This window comes from Pleurodeles waltl, chromosome 2_1 (assembly GCF_031143425.1).
Source record: "Pleurodeles waltl isolate 20211129_DDA chromosome 2_1, aPleWal1.hap1.20221129, whole genome shotgun sequence".
In the NCBI taxonomy this organism is placed as follows: domain Eukaryota; kingdom Metazoa; phylum Chordata; class Amphibia; order Caudata; family Salamandridae; genus Pleurodeles; species Pleurodeles waltl.
The window spans coordinates 22386503-22413084 of NC_090438.1; the positions used below are offsets into that span (position 1 = coordinate 22386503).

General features: G+C 44.4%; 1 protein-coding gene across 1 annotated transcript in view; it reads left to right on the forward strand.

The window, feature by feature from the left end:
• The window catches only part of LOC138258108 (nicotinamide N-methyltransferase-like), a 39484-nt gene extending 14529 nt beyond the window's left edge, over positions 1-24955 (forward strand). Inside the window, exon 3 of the mRNA XM_069205918.1 lies at positions 24284-24955. Within this exon, the coding sequence (XP_069062019.1) occupies positions 24284-24719 (436 nt within the window). The 3' untranslated portion in view covers positions 24720-24955. The remainder of the gene's footprint in view (positions 1-24283) is intronic.
• The last annotated feature ends 1627 nt before the right edge of the window (positions 24956-26582 follow it).

Below are 26582 nucleotides of genomic sequence, written 5' to 3' on the forward strand. Positions count from 1 at the left end.
TGAATGGACCCCAAACCTATGTGAGCTTGTAGGGGGTCGCTGGGACTGTAAGAAAACAGTGAGGGTTAGAAAAATAGCCCACCCCAAGACCCTGAAAGGTAGGTGTAAAGTGAACCTACAACCCCCAGAGAGCACAGAAGTCGTGATAGGGGGATTCTGCAAGGAAAACCAACATCAGCAATGCAACAACAGTGGATTTCCGGACCTGAGTACCTGTAAGACAAGGGGACCAAGTCCAAGAGTCGCGACAGTGTCGAGAGTGGGCGGATGCCCAGGAAATGCCAGCTGAGGGTGCAAGGAAGCTGCCACTGGATGGAAGAAGCTTTGTGTTCTGCAAGAACGAAGAGGACTAGAGGATTCAGTTTAAGGCCCTCTGTCATATTCACAGGGCCATCTTTAATAAGGGTCCTGAAATGCTTAAAACACTGGCACAGATTTATGTTCCAGCTAGGCCACTCAGATCCTCATCAGCTAACCTGATCATGGTACCGTTGGTTAGGAAGGCAAGATGGGGAGGAAGATCACTGGCATATCAAGGTGCTGTGCTGTGGAACAACCTGCCTTTCAGTATAAGATCCAATTCTCAAGAAACTTCCTTTAGGAAGGACCTGAAAACATGGTTATTTAAAACCTAAATTCTTCAACGAATAGAAATAGTTTCATCCTGGCGATGGCATTTGAAGCGCTACGAGGCCTTAGGGCAGTTAGGCGCTATATAAATATGAATAACATAACATAACATAACATAACTAGGAACTTCGCCTTTGGAGGATGGATGTCCCACGTGGTGAAGAAGCTTGCAGAGGTGTTCCCACGCAGAAAGACCGCAAACAAGCCTTGCTAGCTGCAAGGGTCGCGGTTAGGGTTTTTGGATGCTGCTGTGGCCCAGGAGGGACCAGGATATCGCCACTTGGATGAGGAGACAGAGGGGGTGTTCAGCAAGTCAGGGAGCCCTAACAGAAGCAGGCAGCACCTGCAGAAGTACCGGATCAGGCAGTTAGAAGAGGAGTGAAGCGGAGTCCACCCAAAGTCAGAAAAGGGAGTCCCACGACGCCAGAGGACAACTCAGAAGGTTGTGCACTGCAGGATAGAGTGTTGGGGACCCCAGCTCGGCTGTGCACAAAGGAAATCCTGGAAGAGTGCACAGGAGCTGGAGCAGCTGCAAATCACGCAGTACCCAGCAATGCAGTCTAGTGTGGGGAGGCAAGGACTTACCTCCACCAAACTTGGACAGAAGAGTCACGGGACTGTTGGAGTCACTTGGACAGAGTTGCTGAGTTCCAGGGACCACGCTCGTCGTGCTGAGAGGGGACCCAGAGGACCGGTGATGCAGTCTTTTGTTGCCTGCAGTTGCAGGGGGAAGATTCCGTCGACCCACTGGAGATTTCTTCAGAGCTCCTGGTGCAAGAAGGAGGCAGGCTACCCCCAGAGCATGCACCACCAGGAAACAGACGAGAAAGCCGGCAGGATGAAGCGATACAAAGTTGCAGTAGTCGTCTTTGCTACTTTGTTGCAGTTTTGCAGGCGTCCTGAGCAGTCAGCGGCCGATCCTTTGGCAGGAGGTGAAGAGGGAGATGCAGAGGAACTCTGGTGAACTCTTGCATTCGGTATCTGAAGAATTCCCCAAAGCAGAGACCCTAAATAGCCAGAAAAGGAGGTTTGGCTACCTAGGAAGGAGGATAGGCTAGTAAGAAAGGTAAGAGCCTATCAGAAGGAGTCTCTGACGTCACCTGCTGGCCCTGGCCACTCAGAGCAGTCCAGTGTGCCAGCACACCTCTGAATCCAAGATGGCAGAGGTCTGGGGCACGCTGGAGGAGCTCTGGGCACCTCCCCTGGGAGGATCAGGTCAGGGGAGTGGTCACTCCACTTTCCTTTGTCCAGTTTCGCGCCAGAGCAGGGCTGGGGGATCTCTGAACCGGTGTAGACTGGCTTATGGAGAGAGGGGCACCATCTGTGTCCATCAAAGCATTTCCAGAGGCTGGGGGAGGCTACTCCTCCCCAGCCCTGACACCTATTTCCAAAGTGAGAGGGTGTAACACCCTCTCTCTGAGGAAGTCCTTTGTTCTGCCCTCCTGGGCCAGGCCTGGCTGGACCCCAGGAGGGCAGAAACCTGTCTGAGGGGTTGGCAGCAGCAGCAGCTGCAGTGAAACCCCGGAAAAGGCAGTTTGGCAGTACCTGGGTTCAGAATGGCATTGGGGTGACAATTCCATGATCCTAGACATATTACATGGCCATGTTCGGAGTTACCATTGTGACGCTGTACATAGGTAGAGACCTATGTATAGTGGGCGCGTGTAATGGTGTCCCCGCACTCACAATTCCTGGGTATTTGCCCTGAACGATGTGGGGGCACCTTGGCTAGTGCCAGGGTGCCCTCACACTAAGTAACTTTGCACCCAACCTTCACCAGGTGAAGGTTAGACATATAGGTGACTTATAAGTTACTTAAGTGCAGTGGTAAATGGCTGTGAAACAACGTGGACGTTATTTCACTCAGGCTGCACTGGCAGGCCTGTGTAAGAATTGTCAGATCTCCCTGTGGGTGGCAAAAGAAATGCTGCAGCCCATAGGGATCTCCTGGAACCCCAATACCCTGGGTACCTCAGTACCATATACTAGGGAATTATAAGGGTGTTCCAGTATGCAAATGTGAATTGGTGAAATTGGTCACTAGCCTGTTAGTGACAATTTGGAAAGCAGAGAGAGCATAACCACTGAGGTTCTGGTTAGCAGAGCCTCAGTGAGACAGTTAGTCATTGTAGGAAAGTACCGTCTTGCCTGGCATGTTACCCCCATTTTTCACTGTATATATGTTGTTTTAGTTGTATGTGTCACTGGGACCCTGCCAGCCAGGGCCCCAGTGCTCATAAGTGTGCCTGAATGTGTTACCTGCGTAGTGACTAACTGTCTCACTGAGTCTCTGCTATCCAGAACCTCAGTGGTTATGCTCTCTCATTTCTTTCAAATGTCCAAGTGACTCCCACAGTCCAGTGACTCTTCAGTCCAAGTTTGGTGGAGGTAAGTCCTTGCCTCCCCACGCCAGACTGCATTGCTGGGAACCGCGACTTTTGCAGCTACTCTGGCCTCTGTGCACTTTTGGCAGAAATCCTTTGTGCACAGCCAAGCCTGGGTCCACGGCACTCTAACCTGCATTGCACGACTTTCTAAGTTGTCCTCTGGCGACGTGGGACTCCTCTGTGCGACTTCGGGTGAGCACCATTTCATGCATCTTCGTAGTGCCTGTTCTGGCACTTCTGCGGGTGCTGCCTGCTTCTGAGAGGGCTCCTTGTCTTGCTCGACGCCCCCTCAGTCCCCAGACGCAATTGGCGACATCCTGGTCCCTCCTGGGCCACAGCAGCATCCAAAAACCCTAACACACGATTTGCAGCTAGCAAGGCTTGTTGATGGTCTTTCAGCGGGAAAACACTCCTGCACGACTCTCCACGGCGTGGGGGATCCATCCTCCAAAGGGGAAGTTTCTAGCCCTTGTCGTTCCTGCAGAATCCTCAGCTTCTACTGTCCAGTAGCAGCTTCTTTGCACCCACAGCTGGTATTTCCTGGGCATCTGCCCATCTCCGACTTGCTTGTGACTTTTGGACTTGGTCCCCTTGTTCCACAGGTACCCTCGACTGGAAATCCATCATTGTTGCATTGCTGGTTTGTGTCTTTCCTGCAGAATTCCCCTAGCACGACTTCTATGTCCTTTGGGGAACTTTAGTGTACTTTGCACTCACTTTTCAGGGTCTTGGGTGGGCTATTTTTCTAACCCTTACTATTTTCTAATAGTCCCAGTGACCCTCTACAAGGTCACATAGGTTTGGGGTCCATTTGTGGTTCGCATTCCACTTTTGGAGTATATGGTTTGTGTTGCCCCTATCCCTATGTGTCCCCATTGCATCCTATTGTAACTATACATTGTTTGCACTGTTTTCTAAGACTATACTGCATATGTTTGGTATTGTGTACATATATCTTGTGTATATTTGCTATCCTCATACTGAGGGTACACTCTGAGATACTTTGGCATATTGTCATAAAAATAAAGTACCTTTATTTTTAGTATATCTGTGTATTGTGTTTTCTTATGATATTGTGCAAGTGACACTAGTGGTACTGTAGGAGCTTCACTTGTCTCCTAGTTCAGCCTAAGCTGCTCTGCTAAGCTACCATTATCTATCAGCCTATGCTGCTAGACACCCTATACACTAATAAGGGATAACTGGGCCTGGTGCAAGGTGCAAGTACCCCTTGGTACTCACTACAAGCCAGTCCAGCCTCCTACAGTCATCACACGGGGAACATATACAGGGCACACTTATGAGCACTGGGGCCCTGTCTGGCAGGGTCCCAGTGACACATAGACTAAAACAACATATATACAGTGAAATATGGGGGTAACATGTTAGTCAAGATGGTACTTTCCTACACAGGAGTGTTTTGATGAGGTGTTCTGAAGGTGCCATTTTTATACCCAGTGCCTGCATTTGTGTAGGGGTGGTCCTTGGCCTGCTCCCGAACTAGTTTTGGCCAGTTCTTTCCCTTTTGTTTGGTTTGGTTCCAATCTGTCCAGGGGCAGAAAGGCAAGGGCAGGCCTGCTGTTAATTTTCTTTGTGTGTACTTTGCAGTGTCAGTGAAGGTCATCATGGCAGACCCAACTTCTTCCTAGCCACCCTTTCAGAAAGACCTATTCCCTTTACACCAGGTACCTTTTTCCCCATGTCTGTAAGAATAGACAACACACCACAGGAATGCAATCCACAGTCATATGTTTCTTGACACTGGCAGGAAGGCACATTTGGTTTAGGCAGAAAAATGCAAACTTTCTAAACAGTAACCTAAAATCGGACTTCACCATTAGATAGGATTTTAAATTACCTTTGAAATGAGTGGAAGAAGCATTTCTCTATCTGTTCCCAAACTATAGTTATACCTTAATTTACAGTTTTCTCATTAATAATTTCACTGCAAATGTTGCAGTGATATTATCAATGATGTCAAAAAAGATGTCATGAGTGATGCAACATGTGGGGTATTTTAGCAGTGCATGGTAAAGGCACAGGTTATAGTTAGTTGAGGTAACTATAACTATGACTGGTGAATTTCAGTGATTGTTAGAGATTAAAATGTTGCATTGCTACTGAACATTTCACCTAAGTATAACATTATTTTAACCTTTGTTTTTTTAGTGAATTTCTGGTGGTTTTTATGTAAAGTAATATTTAATTACCATCCGTAAATCCAACACACCGCCATGTACAACCAAAGGCCAGGCGTGATGGGGGGGTTGGCTGCAGGACCTGGTCTGTAGCCAGGCTCTGCAGCCACTCCCTGTATGCATAGAGATTGGCCACAATGTGTGGCCTGTGGCTAGGATTTGTGGCCAACCCCCCTAAAGGCTGTGAATCCCACACACCGGTGCTGGCAGGAAAACCACTATGTCCTGGTGGTGGGCTCTCCAGGACATAGCTAATAAGTCAAGTCTGGGGGCTGAGGTCCCCATGTGTGACGCATACTACATACCAAAATGCTTCCGCTAAGGTAATCAGGAGGCAAGCACACTCCAGTAGGTAGATTTCAGACTAAAATTCTTATTTAATCAGCAAAAATCAATCTACTCATTTCAGAAATAAAAACATCTTGATCACAGGATAATTAGTGTTCCCGAAATAACCAGAAATATTCAAATGACTGTGAAATCTGCAGCACTGTCTTGAAGGGTTCAAACATATACAATATGCGTATGACAAGAGATTATCTCTTACAACTTCAAATGAAATTGAGCAACAATACCAATTACATAATTGTTAAATGTTTTTGTTTTCCATGCACTGTAATGCCCAATTGGGCAAACATCTGACACTAATTATGTCAATGTATGTAATGTGGTTCGCAATTGATTACAACTTAAATAAACAACCATTAATTCTCTAGAATTACAAAAAAAAGGAAATGTATGATTTTTAGAAAACATTTTCCTAACTTACGTTTCATGGTCATACTTTGTTAGTTAGAGCATCATACACCAGTGGGCTATTTCATCACAACATTAAACAATAATTTATTCTCGCCAGTACATTCTTTTACAGGATCATGATAACCATTCAATATCAAGGAAAACTAGATTCATACCAAATAATAACAGAAAAAAAAATAACAGAAACAAATATTTTCTTAGCTGAAGGAGCTGCATATTCTTCTCACAAAAACAATTAAAATCCACAATCTTAGTCATAAAAGAGACTGTAAAGAACTGTAAAAATATGCAGTAGTGTTCTATCATAATTTTACTATCAGAAATGCCTAGCAATTAACCCATATGAACACACATTTCCTTATCTAAATTTAACCCTATGGGGTAGCTTGTGTTAAAATTGATAATGTAACAAAACTCAAGTCTATGTAATGCTAGCACTCTGTCAGCACCATGGATGTTTGGTAAAATTCTACCAAATTCAAAGACCCACAGTTGACTGATCTCCCTTGAATGATGTTCCTTGAAATTCCTTACAACGGGTATTGTTTATCACAACAAGTAATAGAACGCTTGCAATGTAATACTCTCTGTTTATTAGCCTTACAAATAGTGCTTTCAATATAGTATTGGTTGCAAGTACATTTCAGGGCATAGATACAAAAGTCTGAATTGCAAGATATATTCTTCTGAATCACAAACTTTTGCACATTTTTGCACATTTCTATGAAATTTATAAGCCTTGCATTTTTTACAGGTAACAAAAAATAATGATATTCCTCCCTTTTCTAACATCCTGTTCAATTATAATCATGTTCTCACATAACATGACTAGCTAAATGTTTGTATATTAGTTTGTCTGTGTGCAGAACATGGCAGTGTTTATACAGTATTCCTCTAACCTTATTGACTTTGTTACTATATGTAGTAATGCATCCAACAGACTCAGTTTCATTAGATTGCATACTGCCCTCCATAAGCAAGTCTTCTTTTTTTAGTTTATTAACTTTATTTGCTGCGGCCTTCACAATCTCAGACTTATAGCCTCTTTTATGAAATCTCTATAGCTTGACTTTGTTTTCTTCTTCAAAAACAGCAGTGCTGCAACAATTTCTTCTGGCCCTTAATCATTTTCTGTAAGGGATACTGCAGATCAGATTTTTAGGGTGATTAGTTGTGGTGTGCAACAAACTTTTTGCGTGGTCTCTTTCTTGAAACCATGATTCTCAATCTTGAGATCTAAAAATTCTAACATACTGGTGTGAACACTGCCTAACATTATAATTCTATAACGTCCCTGTATTCTTTTTTTTTCAGTGTATATATATATATATATATATATATATATATATATATATATATATATATATATATATGTAGATATATATATATATATATATATATATATATACACACACACATATATATATACTAAACCATAGAAATTCAGCAGTTATAGTTATAGGTACCTCAAGAAACTATAACTCATGCCCTAAGGTAACTATAACTCGTGCTTGAGTCTGTGAGTGGGTGTGTGAGTGTCTAAGTGGGTTTGTGAGTAGGTGCATGAGTGTTTGAGTAGGTCTGTGAGCGGGTACATGAGTAGCTAAATGAGTCTTTTAGTGGGTCTGTGAGTAGGTGAATGAGTTTCTGAGTGGGTCTGCGAGTGGGTGTGTGAATGTCTGAGTGGATCTGTGAGTGGGTGCATGAGTGTCTAAGTGGGTTTGTGAGTAGGTGTGTGAGTGTTAAAGTGGGTTTGTGAGTGGGTGTCTGAGTCTCTGAGTGGGTCTGTGAGTGGGTGCATGAGTATCTGAGTTAGTGGCTGAGTATGTTTGTGAGTGGCTGTGTAAGTGTCTGTGTGTCTATGTGGGTGTGTCAGTAGCTGTGAGCCACAATGGAACCTCACCTGTCCTTTTATCCAGTAAGAGTCCACAGCTTTGCACAAAAAATTTACCCAAGTGGAGTTCTTTGTGCCACCTTGGATAAATGTCTAGTATGTATTCTACACTACACTGTGTAATGGAGCACAAGGAAATGTTACCAGTGACTTTGAGTGCATTTTGGCTATGTGACAGTTCCTGTTGCCTCTTTCGCTAGAATTCTGTGATAACATGAATCCTCCTATAAAGAGGCAAATGAGACTACAAAGACGTACATCTCCACCAAACCAGGGTCCTTCCTCTTATCTATTTGACATAAGTGCTTCTTTGCTTTGTGAAGATGTTCTCATATTCCTTGGCATCAAGAACGTGCCACCAAAATCAACTGGAAGCTTACTGGGGGGCCCTTTGGTAGCCTGTTCATCATGCTGGTAAAATGCGGAAAGACCTTTGCATATTACTAAGGTAGACAGTGCACGGCCAAGCAGGTGCAGCTTCCAGATGATTTGCACATTTGTGAACTCATAGCAATTTAATGGGAGTATTGGAAAGTGGATTGTTGGTAAGGGCAGGTAGGTACAACCACTTAGCAACAGGCAACAAACCCACACTAGGTCCAGTCAAAGTCTCAAAAAATTCATCCTGCTCAACCCTTGGTAGTGTGGCCCATGAGCGGTTAGACTTAACTTAGGAGACATGTGTGTAAACATTTCATTTAATATCAACAAAACAGTAAATAAGTAAAACACAACACACAATAAAAATTCAAAACCAATTTATAAAAATAGGAAATAGGTTAATCTTTAAAATGACACAAAAACGAAACAAATCCAATGTAGGGAACCAGAGGTATGAATTTTGTAACAATAACAGTAAGACTAGCACCTAGAAGCAAAGAGCGCTCAAATGGTTAAAAAAATGTTGCACTGGACAGGGCCACAGTCCAGGGGTCAGGCCACCCATGATGTAACACTGTTAGACTTACTTTCAGAAGTGTGTCTTGACTCAGGAAAGTTCTCTACAGCACTAGTCAAGGGTTCAGAGGCTCTGGTTTGAGTCTTGGAGTCTGGGACTACAACTCCCACAATGCACCTATTCAGCTTATGGAGCTTTTTGCAATAGTAGCTCCAAACTTCTCCAAACTGCTGGATCTTTTTCCAGAGGTCCTTTTGGGTCATTAAAGTGTCCACAAACTTGATCCAAGGTTCCAGAATCTGAGCTGTTCCTTGGGAGTTGGGACTACAATTCCCAGAACGCACATGGTCAGTAACCTCAAATGGCCACTGGACACTAGTCATCTGGGCTCTTCTTGCAGTAATTGATGATGGGGACTCTAGTCAGCTCCTTTGTACCTGTAGCTTACAGGGAGTCCACTCCTGAAATTGCAGAAGCAAGGCAAAGTCATTTTCTTCATGAAGCCCAAAGTGTGCAGCTGGTGTAGTCCTTGTGAGTACAGTTCTTCAGGTGCAGACCAAGGGTTTAGCAGGGATCTGAACTGTGGGGAAGCTCAGACATAGTTATCCTTGCTCCTGGGGGTGGAAAGCAGGGGGTGTTCCTGTTCAATGGTGTGCAGGGCAGTGCTCTGTGCGGTGACCACTTCCTGTGAAGTGTGGCAAATATCAGTCCCAGAAAGCAACATTCTTTAAAAATCCAACATGGTAGTAGTAGCTTACTGTTCAGATAATAAAATCCAATACTAATCGGCAAAGCAAAAAACAATCAAAAATAGTAAAATACCCTCAGAGGCTGATTTCAAACTAAAAGCACACCATAAATTACGCATGCGACATATTAAAATACATTTCTCCCCCCAAAAAATAAAAAAATTGAGTACAAACCACCCGACCCGGAGCCCCACATAAAACACAAGGCACTATACATAGGACACAGCAAAGTGCATGGTGCATAAGGAAGTAATTGCACTAAACATCATCATAACTGTTAGAGCTCCTCATCCTAACCAATAACGGGCAAAATGGCAAGAGCATTAAAGAATTTCAACTAAACCTGTTCATTGCTCACAGTGAGATTAAATTTAGATCGAGCTATTTTGATAAATTTGGTCAGTAACATATTCAACATTGTAGACTGAATAATAGCCTGTCGACAGGAGCGGATTCTCAATTTGTTCCATTTGCTCCGGAGCAAGAGTCTACGCTCCTTTAACCCCTTCGCTGCCAGGCCTTTTCCCCCTCCTGTGCCAGGCCTTTTTTTGCCTATTTGGGGCAGTTCGCGCTTAGGCCCTCATAACTTTTTGTTCACATAAGCTAACCAAGCCAAATTTGCGTCCTTTTTTTCCAACATCCTAGGGATTCTAGAGGTACCCAGACTTTGTGGGTTCCCTTGAAGGAGGCCAAGAAATTGGCCAAAATACAGTGAACATTTCGTTTTTTTTTTTAAAAATGGAAAAAGTGGCTGCAGAAGAAGGCTTGTGGATTTCCCCCCGAAAATGGCATCAACAAAGGGTTTCTAGTGCTAAACTCAGCAGCTTCCTAGCTTTCAGGAACAGGCAGACTTGAATCAGAAAGCCCAATTTTTCAACACAATTTTGGCATTTTACTGGGGCATACCCCATTTTTGCAATTTTTTGTGCTTTCAGCCTCCTTCCAGTCAGTGACAGGAATGGGCATGAAACCAATGCTGGATCCCAGAAACCTAACCATTTCTGAAAAGTAGACAAAATTCTGAATTCAGCAAGGGGTCATTTGTGTAGATCCTACAAGGGTTTCCTACAGAAAATAACAGCTGAAAAAGAATAATATTGAAATTGAGGTGAAAAACACATCAATTTTTCTCTATGTTTTACTCTGTAACTTTTCCCTGCAATGTCAGATTATGGAAAGCAATATACCGTTACGTCTGCTCGACTCCTCTGGTTGCGGGGATATATAGGGCTTGTAGGTTCATCAAGAACCCGAGGAACCCAGAGCCAATAAATGAGCTGCACCCTGCAGTGCGTTTTCATTCTATACCGGGTATACAGCAATTCATTTGCTGAAATATAAAGAGTAAAAAATTGCTATCAAGAAAACCTTTGCATTTCCAAAAAGGGCACAAGATAAGGTGCTGAGGAGCAGTGGTTATTTGCACATCTCTGAATTCCGGGGTGACCATACAAGCATGTGAATTATAGGGAATTTCTCAAATAGATGTCTTTTTTACACACTCTCCTATATTTGGAAGGAAAAAATGTAGAGAAAGACAAGGGGCAATAGCACTTGTTTTGCTAATCTATGTTCCCCTAAGTCTCCCGATAAAAATGATACCTCACTTGCGTGGGTAGGCCTAGCGCCCGCGACAGGAAACGCCCCAAAGCGCAACGTGGACACATCGACAATTTTGGGAGAAAACAGAGGTGTTTTTTGCGAAGTGCCTACCTGTAGATTTTGGCCTCTAGCTCAGCCGGCACCTAGGGAAGCCTACCAAACCTGTGCATTTCTGAAAACTAGAGACCTAGGGGAATCCAAGGAGGGGTGACTTGCGGGGCTCGGACCAGGTTCTGTTACCCAGAATCCTTTGCAAACCTCAACATTTGGCTAAAAAAACACATGTCCCTCACATTTCTGTGGCAGAAAGTTCTGGAATCTGAGAGGAGCTACAAATTTCCTTCCACCCAGCGTTCCCCCAAGTCTCCCGATAAAAATGATACCTCACTTGCGTGGGTAGGCCTAGCGCCGGCGACAGGAAACACCCCAAAGCGCAACGTGGACACATCCTAAATTGTGGAAAAAAACAGAGGTGTTTTTTGCGAAGTGCCTACCTGTAGATTTTGGCCTCTAGCTCAGCCGGCACCTAGGGAAACCTACCAAACCTGTGCATTTCTGAAAACTAGAGACCTAGGGGAATCCAAGGAGGGGTGACTTGCGGGGCTCGGACCAGGTTCTGTTGCCCAGAATCCTTTGCAAACCTCAACATTTGGCTAAAAAAACACATGTCCCTCACATTTCTGTGGCAGAAAGTTCTGGAATCTGAGAGGAGCTACAAATTTCCTTCCACCCAGCATTCCCCCAAGTCTCCCGATAAAAATGATACCTCACTTGCATGGGTAGGCCTAGCGCCGGCGACAGGAAACACCCCAAAGCGCAACGTGGACACATCCTAAATTTTGGAAAAAAACAGAGGTGTTTTTTGCGAAGTGCCTACCTGTAGATTTTGGCCTCTAGCTCAGCCGGCACCTAGGGAAACCTACCAAACCTGTGCATTTCTGAAAACTGGAGACCTAGGGGAATCCAAGGAGGGGTGACTTGCGTGGCTCGGACCAGGTTCTGTTACCCAGAATCCTTTGCAAACCTTTGCAAACCTCAAAAGGGGGGGCAGAAAAGGCCTTCCCGAAAATATGCCCCCCCTGGGAGCGACCCTTGCCCAAGGGGTCGCTCACTTTTGTCAATAACAATAAAAAATAAAAAATCCCTGGTGTCTAGTGGTTTCTACCCCCCTTGGGGGCAGATTGGCCTCATCAAAATAGGCCAATCTGCCCCCAAGGGGGGCAGAAATGGCCAAAATATAATTTTCCCCCAAGGGGAGCGACCCTTGCCTAAGGGGTCGCTCCCCACCTCAATAAAAAAAAATGAAAAAAACAACAACAAAAAATGGTCCCTGGTGCATAAAGGCCTTTTAAAAAAAATGCCCCCCCTGGGAGCGACCCTTGCCCAAGGGGTCGCTCCCTTTTGTCAATTTCAAAGAAAAAAAAAAAATCCCTGGTGTCTAGTGGGGTTTCAAAAGCCGGATTGCAAGCAATCCGGCTTTTGAAACCCTCGGAGGGACTTCAAAGGGAAGGAAATACTTTTCCTTCCCTTTGAAGCCCCTCCGGGCCTCCCAAGTGATTGAAAAAGAAATGCTTTTGCATTTCTTTTTCAATCGCGCTGGAAGCAGAGCTTCCAGCGCGACGAGGGAGGCCCCTGTGACACATCAGCGCGCGCGCTGACGTCACAGGGGGTGGTGGGGGGGGTCGGGGGTGGAAGGGAGCTGCACGGGGGGCGCGCTAGCGCGCCCCCAAGTTCCCCTGTGCCATGGACGAGATGATCTCGTCCAAGGCACAGGGGAACTGTAGCCTTGGACGAGATCATCTCGTCCAAGGCACCCAAGAGGTTAATAAAGCTGGACACAGGCAAACCACCTGCTCAATGGTTTCCTCCGCGTTGCTGCAGCCTCTACATGTCACACTGTTGCCGGGGAGTAGCTGCCATTGGGGCAGATGTTTTTAAAAAAAACAATCACCCATCCGTAGGGTCAAAATGGCCTTTTTTAACCAAAACCGTATGTGCAAGAGAAAAAACTGGAGGACATACCTGGCTTAAAGGAGCCAATTACTGCCCAGGCATGCTTCCGATGGACAAGAATGGAACAGTCAGAGTGATAAGAATACAGTTGAATAAGCCCTTTAATCTCTGATTTAAACAAGGAGTAGGAGGGATTGCTTTCCCAAAGATCACCGGCATCCAATCGCAGTTTACATTCAACCAAAAATTGGGAATAGGTGCACTTCGGTTTCAACTCATTCATTTCTTGCCACAGGACTTCCTCCAGGTGGCCGTCAGAGGCCTGACGCAGTTTATAACACAACTTCAAGAAAGCACCCGTGTCAACTGCCACCAAATCTGGAAGCCCGAACTCCAACCGTAACTGCGCGGGTGAAGCCAGGTGCGGAACATGAAAGACTCTCTTATAGATTTTATTAACCAACCTATTTAATAGGCAAGAGCCTTTGCCCAATTTCTTGACCATAGGCCAATGAAGGGGCGATCTTTGCCCTCACGACTTCCATTAGGGGAAGAAGGGATGGCCCCTTTAAAACTTTAGCTAATTTGGAAAGGCCACCAGCAAAGCCACAGCTTTAAGTTCAATTTCCTTCTTATGTTTAACAAAACTACCCCTGGAGTAAAAATGTATCCCCAGATATTTGTAGGAGTGGTTGGAGACAAGTTTACGGTTCTTATAGTACCAGCTGAAACCCAAATGTTTTTTCCCTTCCAAAGGGGACCACTTTAGTTTTAAACAGGTTAACTTCTAGTTGATTTGCGGAAGTGTACGTCTCAAGTTGGTTAAGCAACCGTTGAAGGCCGATCTTAGTATAGCTGAACAAAGCAGGATCATCGGCGTAAAGCAGGTGACTAAGCCTGAGGCCACCAATCTTAGTTGGATAAGAGTTGACGGCGTCAAGAGATGTTGACAAATCTGCAACAAACAGGTTAAAAAGAAGAGGAGCAAGTACACAACCCTGTTTCACACCACGGGTGGTAGGAATTCTCCTAGATAGGAAGCACCCGTCACCGAGCTTAATACGTACCCAGGTGTTAGTATGGAGTTCTATAATAGCACCCAAGAGTACTGGGGGGATGCCCCAGCTTTGTAATTTGGCCCATAGGGCACTACAAGGATCCGATCGAATGCTGCCTTGAAGTCCACAAAACTGCAATTCAATAAGCCTGATGAGATCACTCTGTCAATCAAAATAGAAAGTGCTAATAAATTTGTTGTAGTGCCTGAGCCAGCAGAGAACCCCATTTGGACTATGGGAATTAAGGCCTTCGATTCAACCCAGGCACAAAGATCCTGGAGCAAGAGGCTGGCATAGAACTTAGCCTCATTTTCCAGCAGGGCTATCATCCTAAAATTGGCAGGATCTGACCTTGAGCCATTTTTATATAAAGGGTGAAGGATGGCACCACGCCAGAACTCAGGTATTGTTGAAGTTAAGAGGCAGTGTTTGAATAAATGTGCAAAATGATTGGCCCAAAGGAGAGGGTCCTGTTTGAATGGTGCCTGTGGAAGACCATTAGGACCGGGGGCTCCAAATTGCTTAGCCCTCAAGATAATATGGGGGGGTGTAATTGGAAGGGCTCCCTTACTCCCTGCAAGGGGATTAGAGACCCTGTGAATGAGGGACCAGTTTTAAACAAAGCAGGAGTAGGACTATAAGTGCCCTCATCCAAAAATTCCCAATCCTGCTCGCTGTCGGAAAAATGGGTGGTCAAGTAAACTCCCACGCTCCTTCTAAAATGTCAACAACGCCTGTGCCCGTTTGATTACTATTTAGGTTATTAATAAGGGACCAAAATTTCGAGGAGTTTGAATTTTTACTTGTGCTTAAAACTGACTGAGATAGGTCTGATAGTCGTCATAAACAGCCTTCCTATAATCTTTCCTCAGTTGTTTATATTCAATGAATAAACACTCAGAATCTGGGGTTTTCCTGATTGCCCTCGCTAGCCTATTCCGTGCTTTCTTTAAATTCTTGGTTTCCTTGGAGACAACAAAAGGCGTAGGTGGGGCACAATTGCACGCGGATTGGTGGAACTTTGACCATAAAAGGCAAGAAAGTTTAACCCATGACTTAATCGGGGACACACAACCCGATCCCTCAGAATTAAAAAAATTAATACATTCAATCAATACTGTGCCGCCAATAGAAGCATTTCATTTTATGTGCTTTAGTGATTCGAATCAAACGCCACCACCCACGGCCCGCATGACATCATGAACAGGGAATCTTGATTTAATAAATACAATTTGTGGACAATGGTCGCTCTCACTCCGTGGGGAAATCAGAAACCTTTCAATGAGGGGACACAGTTCAATGTTACAGATGGTGTAATCTAAGTAGGAACGAGATCGACCATCGGATCTTGTCTACCGTGGGGGGGCATCATCACGTAAACAACCATTCAAAACTTTAAAGCCCATACTGTTAAGATGCATTACTAAGTACTCTCCCAACGGGCAGTGCAGACAACCCGGGGCCCTTGATTGTTTGGGAATTAACTGGCAGTTACCACAATCTGGACCCTCAAGAGCCTCCATTGTATCCTGAAACAGGTTTGTGTTGAAATCACCGGTTATAAGATAACTGGCACATGGGTAGCCCCCAACTAAATTGGCTACAATCTGCATTAGTCGAGACAACCTGCCCATTTTACCCTCGGTTCCGGGGGCAATATAAACATTATTATGAGCGTCTGCTGCGCAGGCCCATTCCTTATGACAATCCCCTGGATCCAGTTATCCTCCCAAACCAGAGGCAGTATGCTCCCATCCAGTTTAACGGTCACGTAAATGGCCAGACCACCCTTGGCGCGGCCATTCTTGCTCGTTCTATGGGCAGATTTCCATATTTCTAAGAACCCTGGCAGTGGACAGCTGTGCTCAGCCCAGGTTTCCTGAAGGGCAATTACATCGTGACTGTTAAAAAATGTTAAGAGGTCTGCCGAGGCAAACTTATGCGCAACATGGAGAAAATCTCTCCTTGAAGGTTAAATCTGGTTAAGCCCACCCACTGATTTGGTCAAGTTTCCCTAACACACCTCCTACAACCCCTCTCCTAATCTAATTAGTGGGGGTCCTCTTTGGCTGGGGGAATAGGGAGTAGGAAATGGGGGAGGTCCATTTTCTGTCTCATGTGGCTTTCCCTCTTTTGGCCAATCTTCCCCCATCCTGCTCTGTCACCTGCTGCAGCAGTTCCCCGCCCACCAAATACTTCCTTTGTCTCAGCCCAGGCTACTTTATTCACCATTAAGGGAGCCTGGCTTAGGCTGCCTGAGTCTGATCAATCAGGAAAGGGAACTTCAGGGCTGAATTGGGTAACTTTCAGAAAGAGTTCTGAAACTGTTTCACTGGATTAGTTATATGAAATTCAACATTGGCAATTTGTTAGATTTATTATAACATTTCATTTGGTACCAAACGTGCTATATTTAGCTGATCTCTATGGAAAATAAGACTTTAAATAAAATAAAGTCTCCAAATTGTTAGCCTATGGAGCCTATTGACTACATATAGGAAAAACAAATGTGGCTGTTTTTCCCTCACCAGGGCTCATAGAACATTTTTTGTAAGGTCCCTGCCGATTATTACACTGCGCCCTACTGGGGGGTACCTATGGCAGACCCAGGGGTCTGCATAAATAGGGTAGTTTGAGACTTTAGAAGTACTTTTAATTTTAAAGTCGAATTTGGGGCTAATTTTAACTTAACAGCAGCCAACAAGGAAGGCTTGCCTTTACAATGACACCAGGGACCACAGCAGTGCACCCGGGTGGCCCTATCTATCCCGGAGTCCATTAACCTGCATACCTTACCATATACTAGGGACTTAAACATAGGTCGTCAGAACCAATTGTAATTATGCCTAATATGCATACCATTTTGAACAGAGCACTGGCCCTGGGACTGGTTAGCATTGCCCAGGGCACAGTCAGAGATAGTAACAACCAGTAACTGTCCAAGAGTTTGGAGGGTGATCAGGGCAAAAAGGATGACTTTCCCACAGGCAAAACCATGGTCTAGAGGGGAAGAGGGCCGTGCTGTCCAGTCATGTCTCCTGGATGCCCCCCAGGGCACACAGAATGCAATAAGACCACTTGGGGAGACTCAAGGCCCCAGTGGCCCCACCTGGCTCCCAGCCTCCTGTGGGAGACAGCATTGCTCTTGCATACAGGGAGCTGCTAAACATACAGCTCCCTGTGTGTAAGAGCAATGGTTTCATCTCTTTTCCTGCCTGCATCTCTGTGGGCAAGGAAAGAGATGAAACCTTCACTTCCAGCATGCAAAAGCACTTTGACAGCTCTGCCCCGCTTAAACCGGAGTGTTTGCTCTGGCTTGGTGGGAGCTGTCAAAGCTCCCGCCAAGTAAAAAAAAAATACCTATGTCCTGGCGGTGGGCACCCCGAGACATAGCAGGGGCTGGTCCTTTGGGGGTGGTGATCTCAAGGGTCATTATTGGCTCCAAGAGGGGGGGCTGCATCCCCCTCCAACCTTTAATTTAGCAATGGGGGGGTGGTGATCCCTGGTACTGCTGGAAGAGACTGTACAGGCCTCCCCTATTACAAATTTCTGTTGTGCCCCGGGGAGGTGGTGGTCCCTGGGGCACGAGAGGCTGCACGGCTCCCGGAACACTCATTTCACAGTGCCCTGGGGAGGTGGTAGTGCCCGGTGCTAATATAAGCCCAGGAGGGGGTGCCCAATGCACCCCTCCTTTTTTACTCCCCATTACCCACGGGACCTCGCCCACCCAGGGGCAAGAAAAGGAAAAGTGTGGGAAACCATCTGTGAATTTTTCTGAGATTTCTTTTTTAAAAAAAATGCTTTTTTGAAGCTGAGTCCCAAAATGGTTGTCAACACTTCTTTGTTGAAGTATTGGCAGCTAATCAAATGTCTGCACAGGGACAGTTGTATCCACAGAGGTTCTGTGTCCCTAGACATCTATATTTTTAAAACTCTAATATCTCAAAAACTACTAAATCGATTTAAAACAAATCACAAAAAACACGCTTTATGGATGAAGAGCTAGCTTTCTACCAAATTTGGTGTAATTCCTTCCACCAGTTCGGGCTGTAGTCATGTTCAAAATCCCTATGGGAAAATGCATGGGGAAAATGCGTTTTTGACGGACCACCCCAAGATTTTCAAGGCAGCAATTGAACCAGCTAAAGTATAAGTTTTGAAAATTTTGCAAAAATGTGTTAAGCTGTGCCAAAGTTATTGACAAAACAAAAAATGGTTTTCCTATCTATAACTATCTACGCAACCATGCACAGTTTTCTCCTCAATAGTTTTACTGCAAATAATTCATTAATATTATCAATAATGTTATCAAAGATGACATGAGTGTTGCAATATGTGGGGTAATTAGCAGTGCATGGTGAGGGTGCGAGTCATAGTTACCTTGGGGCATGAGTTATAGTTACTTTAGATAAATATAACTGATGAATTTCTGTAGTTTTGTGCGTGTAAATTCAAAACCTAACTATAGCATCCCAGTACCCTTTGTTTTTTCAGTGAATTTCTATGTTTTTTAAAATTCTATTTCCTAAATATAACATCCCTGTAACCTTTGTTTTTTACAGTGAAGTTCTATCGTTTTTTTAATGATAAGTGATTTTAATTACTTGATATTAACCAACCACCGCCTTGCCAGCCTTTGGCTGTTTGTGGTGGGGGTTGGTCCCAGCGCGGCAGGGGTTTCTGCAGGGCCTGGCCAGCAGCCAGGAATTGTGACTTACACCCATTGAACCCTGCAGGGTGTGACAGGGGAAAATATATATATACATACATATATATATATATATATATATATATTTATGTATATTCATGTTAGAAATGGGGTCTCTAGTTGGCAGAGGTATTCACCTCTGTCCAAGTAGGGACCACAGTCCTAGTCAGGGTAAGTCACACACAATCCAAATTATCCTGTGTCCACTCTCTGGTAGTTGGCACTGAGCAGTCAGGCTTAACTTAGAATGCAATGTGTAAAGTTTTTGTGCAATAAATCATGCAATAACACAGTGAGAAAGCCACAAAAATACACCACAAAGGTTTAGAAAAATATATGATATTTATCTCGTTAATTTAAGGTCAAAACAGTAAAGATTCAATAAGCACAAGTTGAAATATCACGTATGCAGTGTTAAGAAGATTCTTAAATCTTAAAAATCAACAGTTGTCTCTTGTGTGTACAAAGTACATGGTTTGCGTAAAAATTACATGCACGGAGACCGCAGAGGAGGAGATGATTGGAAAAATAAGGTTTGCATCGGATTTTCTGACGCAGCACAGACGATGCGTCATTTATCCCCACGCCGCAAGGGGTTTTGCATCGATTTCCGGCATGCAGTCTTGGGTCCTCACTACGATGTGGGATTCTTTTGACGCCCAGGGATGATGTATGGAAATCCTGGCCGTGCGGAATGAAGTCACAGGCGTTATGTCGATCCAAAAGTGGATTGTAGGTCTTCTTGTCCAGGAATCCACTGTTGGTGTCTTGCAGTCTCTTCTGGGTTTTGCATAATTCTTCTTCTCATTTCTGTGTGTGTTCTGGGAAAGCTACTGTGATTTACTCCTGCTTTCCCGGTCGCTGGGGTGGGTTCTGGTACTTACCTTTGGGCTTTTCTAGTACTCCCAGCTCATCCCTACACACTACACTTGCCTAGGTGGGAGACCGACTTTCGCATTCCACTTTCTTAGTATATGGTTTGTGATCCCCTAGGCCCATCTCTAACTATTGAGATTTTCACTAATTGCACTGTTTTCTAACTGCTCTTATGCTTATTTCTGCATACTAGTATGAGAAAGTAGCCTCTTTCTAGCATGGTTACCCCCATTTTTGGCATGTTTGTGAGTGTTTGTCAGTATGTTTGTACTGTCTCACTGGGATCCTGCTAGCCAGTACCCCAGTGCTCATAGTTTGTAAACCTATTTGGCAGTGTGTTTTGCCTGTCTCACTGGGATCCTGCTAGCCAGGTCCCCAGTACTCATAGTTTGTGGCCTATGTGTGTGTTGTCAGTAGTGATTAAATGTGTCACTGAAGTTCTGCTAACCAGAAGTCCAGTACTTATGCTCTCTCTGCTTCCAAATTAGTCACTATAGTTTAGTGACTTCATTTACCAATTCCAATTAGCACACTGGACCCCCCTTATAAGTCCCTACTATATGGTACCTAGGTACCCAGGGCATTTGGTTCCAGGAGATCCTTATGGACTGCAGCATTTCTTTTGCCACCCATTAGGAGCTCAGACAAACCCTTTCACAGGACTGCCACTGCAGCTTGCGTGAAATAGTGCACACACTATTTCACAGCCATTTTCACTGCACTTAAGTAACTTATGAGTCACCTAGATGTCTAACCTTCATTTACTGAAAGCTAGGTGCAAAGTTACTAAGTGTGAGGGCACCCTTGCACTAGCAAACGTGCCCCCACATAATTCAGGGCCAATTCCCTGGACTTCATGAGTGCGGGATACCATTACACGCGTGCACTACATGTAGAACAATACCTATATGTAGCTTCACAATGGTAACTCCGAATATGGCCATGTAAGGTGTCTAAATTCATGGAATTGTCCCCCCATTCCAAATTTGGAATTAGGGGTCAAGCCCCTGCATCCTGGGGGCTCCACCGTGGAACCCCAGTAGTGCCAAACCAGCTCTGGACTTGGTCTCCTTCCTTTGCAGGTCTTCAGGTCCAGGAATCCACCGATTGTTGTTTGCAGTCTTGCCTGGTTCTTGCAATAACTCTAATCACGACTTGTATTGTGTCCTAAGGAAACTTGCAGTACTTTACTCCTACTTTCATGGGCTCTGGAGTGGGGTATTTTACTTTCCTTTGGTGTTTTCTTACACTCCAAGCACCCCTCTACACACTACACTTAGCTAGGGGGAATTTGTGATTCGCATTACACTTTCTTAGTATATGGTTTGTGTTGCCCTTAGGCCTATTGCATTCTCTTGTATTTCCTACTGTTTGCACTATTTAATGTCTGTTTACCTACCTGATTTTGGTCTCTAGTGTATATATTGTGTATAATACTTACCTCCAGAAGAAGAATGGACTCTAAGATATTTTTGGCCTTGTGTCACTAAAATAAAGTACCTTTATTTTTGGTAACACTGAGTATTGTCTTTTATTGTGTTTAAGTACTGTGTAACTATAATGGTATTGCAGGAGCTTTGCATGTCTCCTAGATCAGCCTAAGCTGCTCTGCTACAGCTACCTCTAGACAGCCTAAGTTGCTAGAACACTGACTACTTTTCACTAATAAGGGAAAACTGGACCCGGTATAAGGTGTACGTACCTAGGGTACCCACTACAACTACTGTATATAATTTGTGTATTACTTACCTCCTTAGGGAGCATAGTCTTTGTTGTATTTTTGACAGTTGTGTCATCAAAATAAAGTACCTTTGTTTTTGTAACACTGAGTGTTTTCTTTCATGTGTGTGAGTACTAAGTGTGACTACAGTGGTATTGCTTGAGCTTTGCATGTCTCCTAGATAAGCCTTGGCTGCTCATCCACAGCTGCCTGGCTTCTAGATACTGCATACACTAATAAGGGATACCTGGTATAAGGTGTAAGTACCATAGGTACCCACCACACACCAGGCAAGCCTCCTACAGTTCTGTCTGCCATGGTCCCAGTAGTGGGTTTGGCAGTCTATTGTGTGAGGGCAGGCCACCAGCCTTTGAAATGTAAGTGTCAGGCCCTCCACCCTTCTATCCCAGGAAGACCTATTCAGTATACAGATTAGTGCAGGTGTAACTGAGTATCCTGTGTTTGTGGATGTCTGGGTGAAATGAACAAGGGAGCTGCCAACCAGCCCAGCCCAGGCATTGATTGGAGACAGGCTGTAAGGCACAGATAGATTTTAAGTGCAGAGAAATGCTCACTTTCTAAAAGTGGCATTTCTAAAATAGTAATATAAAATCCAACCTCACCAATAAGCAGGATGTTCTATTATGATTCTGGCCATACTAAACATGACCTGTGTACCTCTTTCTGATCAGGATCTACCACTCAAAATGTATATGAGGACAGACCTAATGCTAGCCTATGAAAGGAGCAGGCCTCACACCAGTGGAAAATGAATTTAGGAGTTTTCCACTACCAGAACTTATGAAACACACATGTATATGTCCTGCCTTTCACCTACATAGCACCCTTCCCTATGGGTTACCTTAGGGGTGAGATATGTAGAAAAAGGGGAGCTTAAGGTTTGTTAAGTACTTTTAAATGCCAAGTTGAAGTGGCAGAGAAACTGCACACAAAGACCTTGCAATGGCAGGCCTGAGACATGGTTATGGGGCTACTTATGTGAATGTCATAATCAGTGCTGCAGGCCCACTAGAAGCATTTAATCAACAGACCCTGGTCACATGTAGTGCACTTTACTAGGGACTTACAAGTAAATTAAATAGGCAAATTGGGTATGAGCCAATGTTACTATGTTTGAAGGGAGACAGCATATGTACTTTAGCACTGGTTAGCAGTGGTAAAGTGCGCAGAGTCCTAAAACCAGCAACAACAATGTCAGAAAAGTGGAGGGAGGCAGGCAGGCAAAACGTTGGGGGATTGACCACCCAAAGGCTGCCAGGTCTAACTATATATATGTCTAACAATGTGTGTGTGTATATATATATATATATATATATATATATATATATATATATATATATTTGCACTTACTGTCTTGATATTTTGTTTCTCGTTTTTATGGACACTATATTATATTCTATCACTAATATCAATAAACCTAGGAGGCATTTAACCAGGTTTCTGTTAGGAATAAAATGTTAAGGTTTTATTTGAGGGCAAGGGGCTATATGTATGACCCTCTTTGCGTGGCTCTTGAACCACACATTGTGGTGCAAGATCGTCGCAAACCTTAAGTGATATTTATGAAGTCACGCAAAACCGCTTTGCGTAGCTTCATAAATCTCGAGTAATGCAGTGCAAATCACTGCCTTACATTACTCCGTGCCAGGGAGGCTTTTCCATGGGTGTTGCGTGGGTATTCCCAGGCAACATCCATGGATTTTGACGCATTCACAGATTTACAAGAACTTGTAAACTGGGGATGCATCTAAACAGTACACCTCCCCAGAACAGGCACAATGAGGAGACATGTTTGTATTTATCCTAGTTTTTACTTTTGCTCCACACATTGAAAAAGGAAAATGACTCTAAGGATTGCTTTTGCGCAGGAAGGTGTCCTTCCTGCACAGAAACACTGCTACCCACAGCACAGGCACCCTTGCGTGGTGGTGTAAGGGGGCCTGCGTTGGTGCTAGGTTGCTAAACAGTGCAAGCACAAGGGAAAAGGAAAGGAATGCACTGTGTTGTACTGTGTGCACACTTCTGTCCTTTCCCTGTGATGCAACACTGCACAATCTCAAGGTGTTTTTTTCAGCCCAGCAGCATTTGTGTGTAAGACATTTGAGGAGGATTGCCTTGGAAGTCAGTGGAGGATATTGGGAATGGGATGAGGTTAAAGGGATGCATTCCAGTGCCAGGGCAGAAGGACACCAGTCTTGTAATGTATGAGTATGAATAAGGAATCTCTGTGGGACCTGCTGTGGGTTGGGTCTTGACTCTCAGGCGGAAGTGTGCGCTCTGTGGATGTTGATATATTTGTAGATATCGCTGTTCCTTGCATGGTTGAGGGAGTTGAGATGCAGGGATGTTTTTTGTTGGTGAGGGAGATGACTTGTCACACACAGTGGTTTTGATTGTGTGATGTGGATGGAAGGTTTACTGTAAATGTATCTGGCAATGACCATATCTTAGAAACTATGGATCTTTTCGCATTGCCTACGCACAGAACGCTCTTTGATGTCAAGCAAACCACTAATTCCAAAAAGCAAAACTGAATCCAGCATGTTTAAAAGGAATCCAAGGAAAGCAGAAATGCAATGACGTCTGAATCTGCTTCTTGTTAAAAAAAAAAAACAGTGATCCCCATTGCTCCAGACAAGTGTGAGCCAGAGAGTGCCCAGTACAGGCCCTGGGGGCGGCCATCCTGAGAACGCTTATACATTTCTAAAACAGCTATGAAGTTGGTTATCTTTACATTACAAAACATGTCAGTCAACAATTAAAAGCACATTATTCACCTGTCAGTCAACAATTAAAAGCATATTAACCAATTTGTATCTTTTTGTTTCAGTGAAACTTTGCCTGAGGTGGAACAGATGTTACGAAAAAAAATCAGAACAGTTCTCGAGTGTGACGTCACCAGCAGGAACCCGCTGTCTCCCGTCATCCATCCCCAGGCTGACTGTCTGCTCCTCGTGCACTGTTTGGAGCACTTTGTCACCAACAAGAAGTCCTACTGCGAAGCTCTGAAAAATGTGTCCTCCCTCGTAAAGCCCGGAGGACACCTGCTAATGATTACAAAATTCTGTGCAACTTTTTTTATGTGCGGAGACTTCAGGTTTCCCATTTTCTGCTTGGAGGAGGGTTTTCTGAAGGATGCTCTCAAGGGGGCTGGGTATGTCATTGAGGAAGATCATATTTATCCTCGGAAAACACAAAGTTTGTTTGATGTAGCAGATTTTCAATATTTTGCCGTTTTAAAAGCACGGAAAGTAAGAGAAATTTAAACTTCCAGTAGCTAAAGAATAAACTGCCAGGAAGCAAACTGATGAAAATGTAAGCTCCGATGAGCATCAAATTACTTTCATTCCCATTTTCTCATAATGTATTTTCATTACATTCATAATGATTTCTTCAATATTATAGTGAAATGTTGTTAAAATGTTGATTAACAATAGTGAATAAAATTGTAAGTGAGTAGTTGGTTGATAAATACAATCAATAAACAATGAAGTCTTCCTGACTCCTGGACATGACTTTCTTTTCAAGAACTTCTGATTCCTGTTCTTTTGTTTTTACTTCTAAACCCCAAGGATCTGGACGCTCGTGCAGACCACTACAGTCAAAGCCCAGAGGCCTGACTGGACTAGTGCCTAGATCTCAGGGTAAATGTGTCAGTAGTTCAGAAATACACATTATTCATCTCTGAAAATAACATTTTAGTTTATTCTGCTTCAGTCAATGGTACATATTGAAATTATTTATTTTCAAACATAAGACTTTGAAGTTATTAGAAAGGAAGGAGTGTTCGGAGGATGATCTCAAGAGTCAGCCAATTGATAATTACATTTGAGTGCATTCTGCTTCTAGAGCAAACTCAGTCTAATCAAAGATTGCTGCTCCCAAAAGGTGATGGCCAGCCTATGTACTTCAGATCTTCTCATCATACATATTAGGAACAAAGTGACACCAATGGCCACACTGAGGGTGGGGCCACATCCTGCACTTAAAGCTCACTGGACACTGGTTGTACCCTGCAGGCTCTTTGTTCAGGGAGGAATAAGTGCTGGAAGTTCATGGGGGCTGGTCAAGGTGATGACCAGCCCGTGTACTTCAGATCCTTGGGTAGGGATCCTGCAGGGGTGTAAAGGCATGATTATTGCATCTGTGTGTGCCATCGTGTGTGATGGGTGAGTGACCCTGTACCCCAGTGCTTGCATTCTTGGCTTGGTCCTTGTGTGATATTTGGTTTGGGGTCTGTGTGGGTATCTGTAGTGGACATGCTTTGGTGATGGGTATCCATGCTTTGGTGTTGCATGCAGGGCTTGGTATTGGGATGGGTGGGTTGTGATAGTGGGGCATATGTGAGGTGTTGGACTGATGGGGGTGAGGGTGAGGGTCGGAGTATGTGATGGCATGCAGGTAGGGTTGGGGGGATAAGATAGTAAAGATTTGCCTCACCAGAGTCTAGTCCTCCTGCTACTCCTGCGAGGCCTTCAGGATGCAGTATTGCCAAGACCTGCTCCTCCCATGTTGTTAGCTGTGTGGGAGGAGGTGGGGGTCCACCGCCAGTCCTCTGTACAGCAATCTGGTGTCTGGAGACCACAGAATGCACCTTCCCCCGTAGGTCGTTCCACCTCTTCCTGATGTCATCCCTTGTTCTTGGATGCTGTCCCACTGCGTTGACCCTGTTGACAATTGTAGGAAGGTAGCCTCTTTCTAGCCTTGTTACCCCCACTTTTGGCCTGTTTGTGAGTATATGTCAGGGTGTTTTCACTGTCTCACTGGGATCCTGCTTACCAGGGCCCAATGCTCATAGTGAAAACCCTATGTTGTCAGTGTGTTTGTTATGTGTCACTGGGATCCTGCTAGCCAGGACCCCAGTGCTCATACGTTTGGGGCCTATATGTGTTCCCTGTGTGGTGCCTAACTGTATCACTGAGGCTTGCTAACCAGAACCTCAGTGTTTATGCTCTCTCTGCTTTTAAAATTGTCATTGCAGGCTAGTGACTAATTTTACCAATTCTCATTGGCACACTGGAACACCCTTATAATTCCCTTGTATATGGTACCTAGGTACCCAGGGTAATGGGGTTCCAGGAGATCCCTATGGGCTGCAGCATTTCTTTTGCCACCCATAGGGAGCTCAG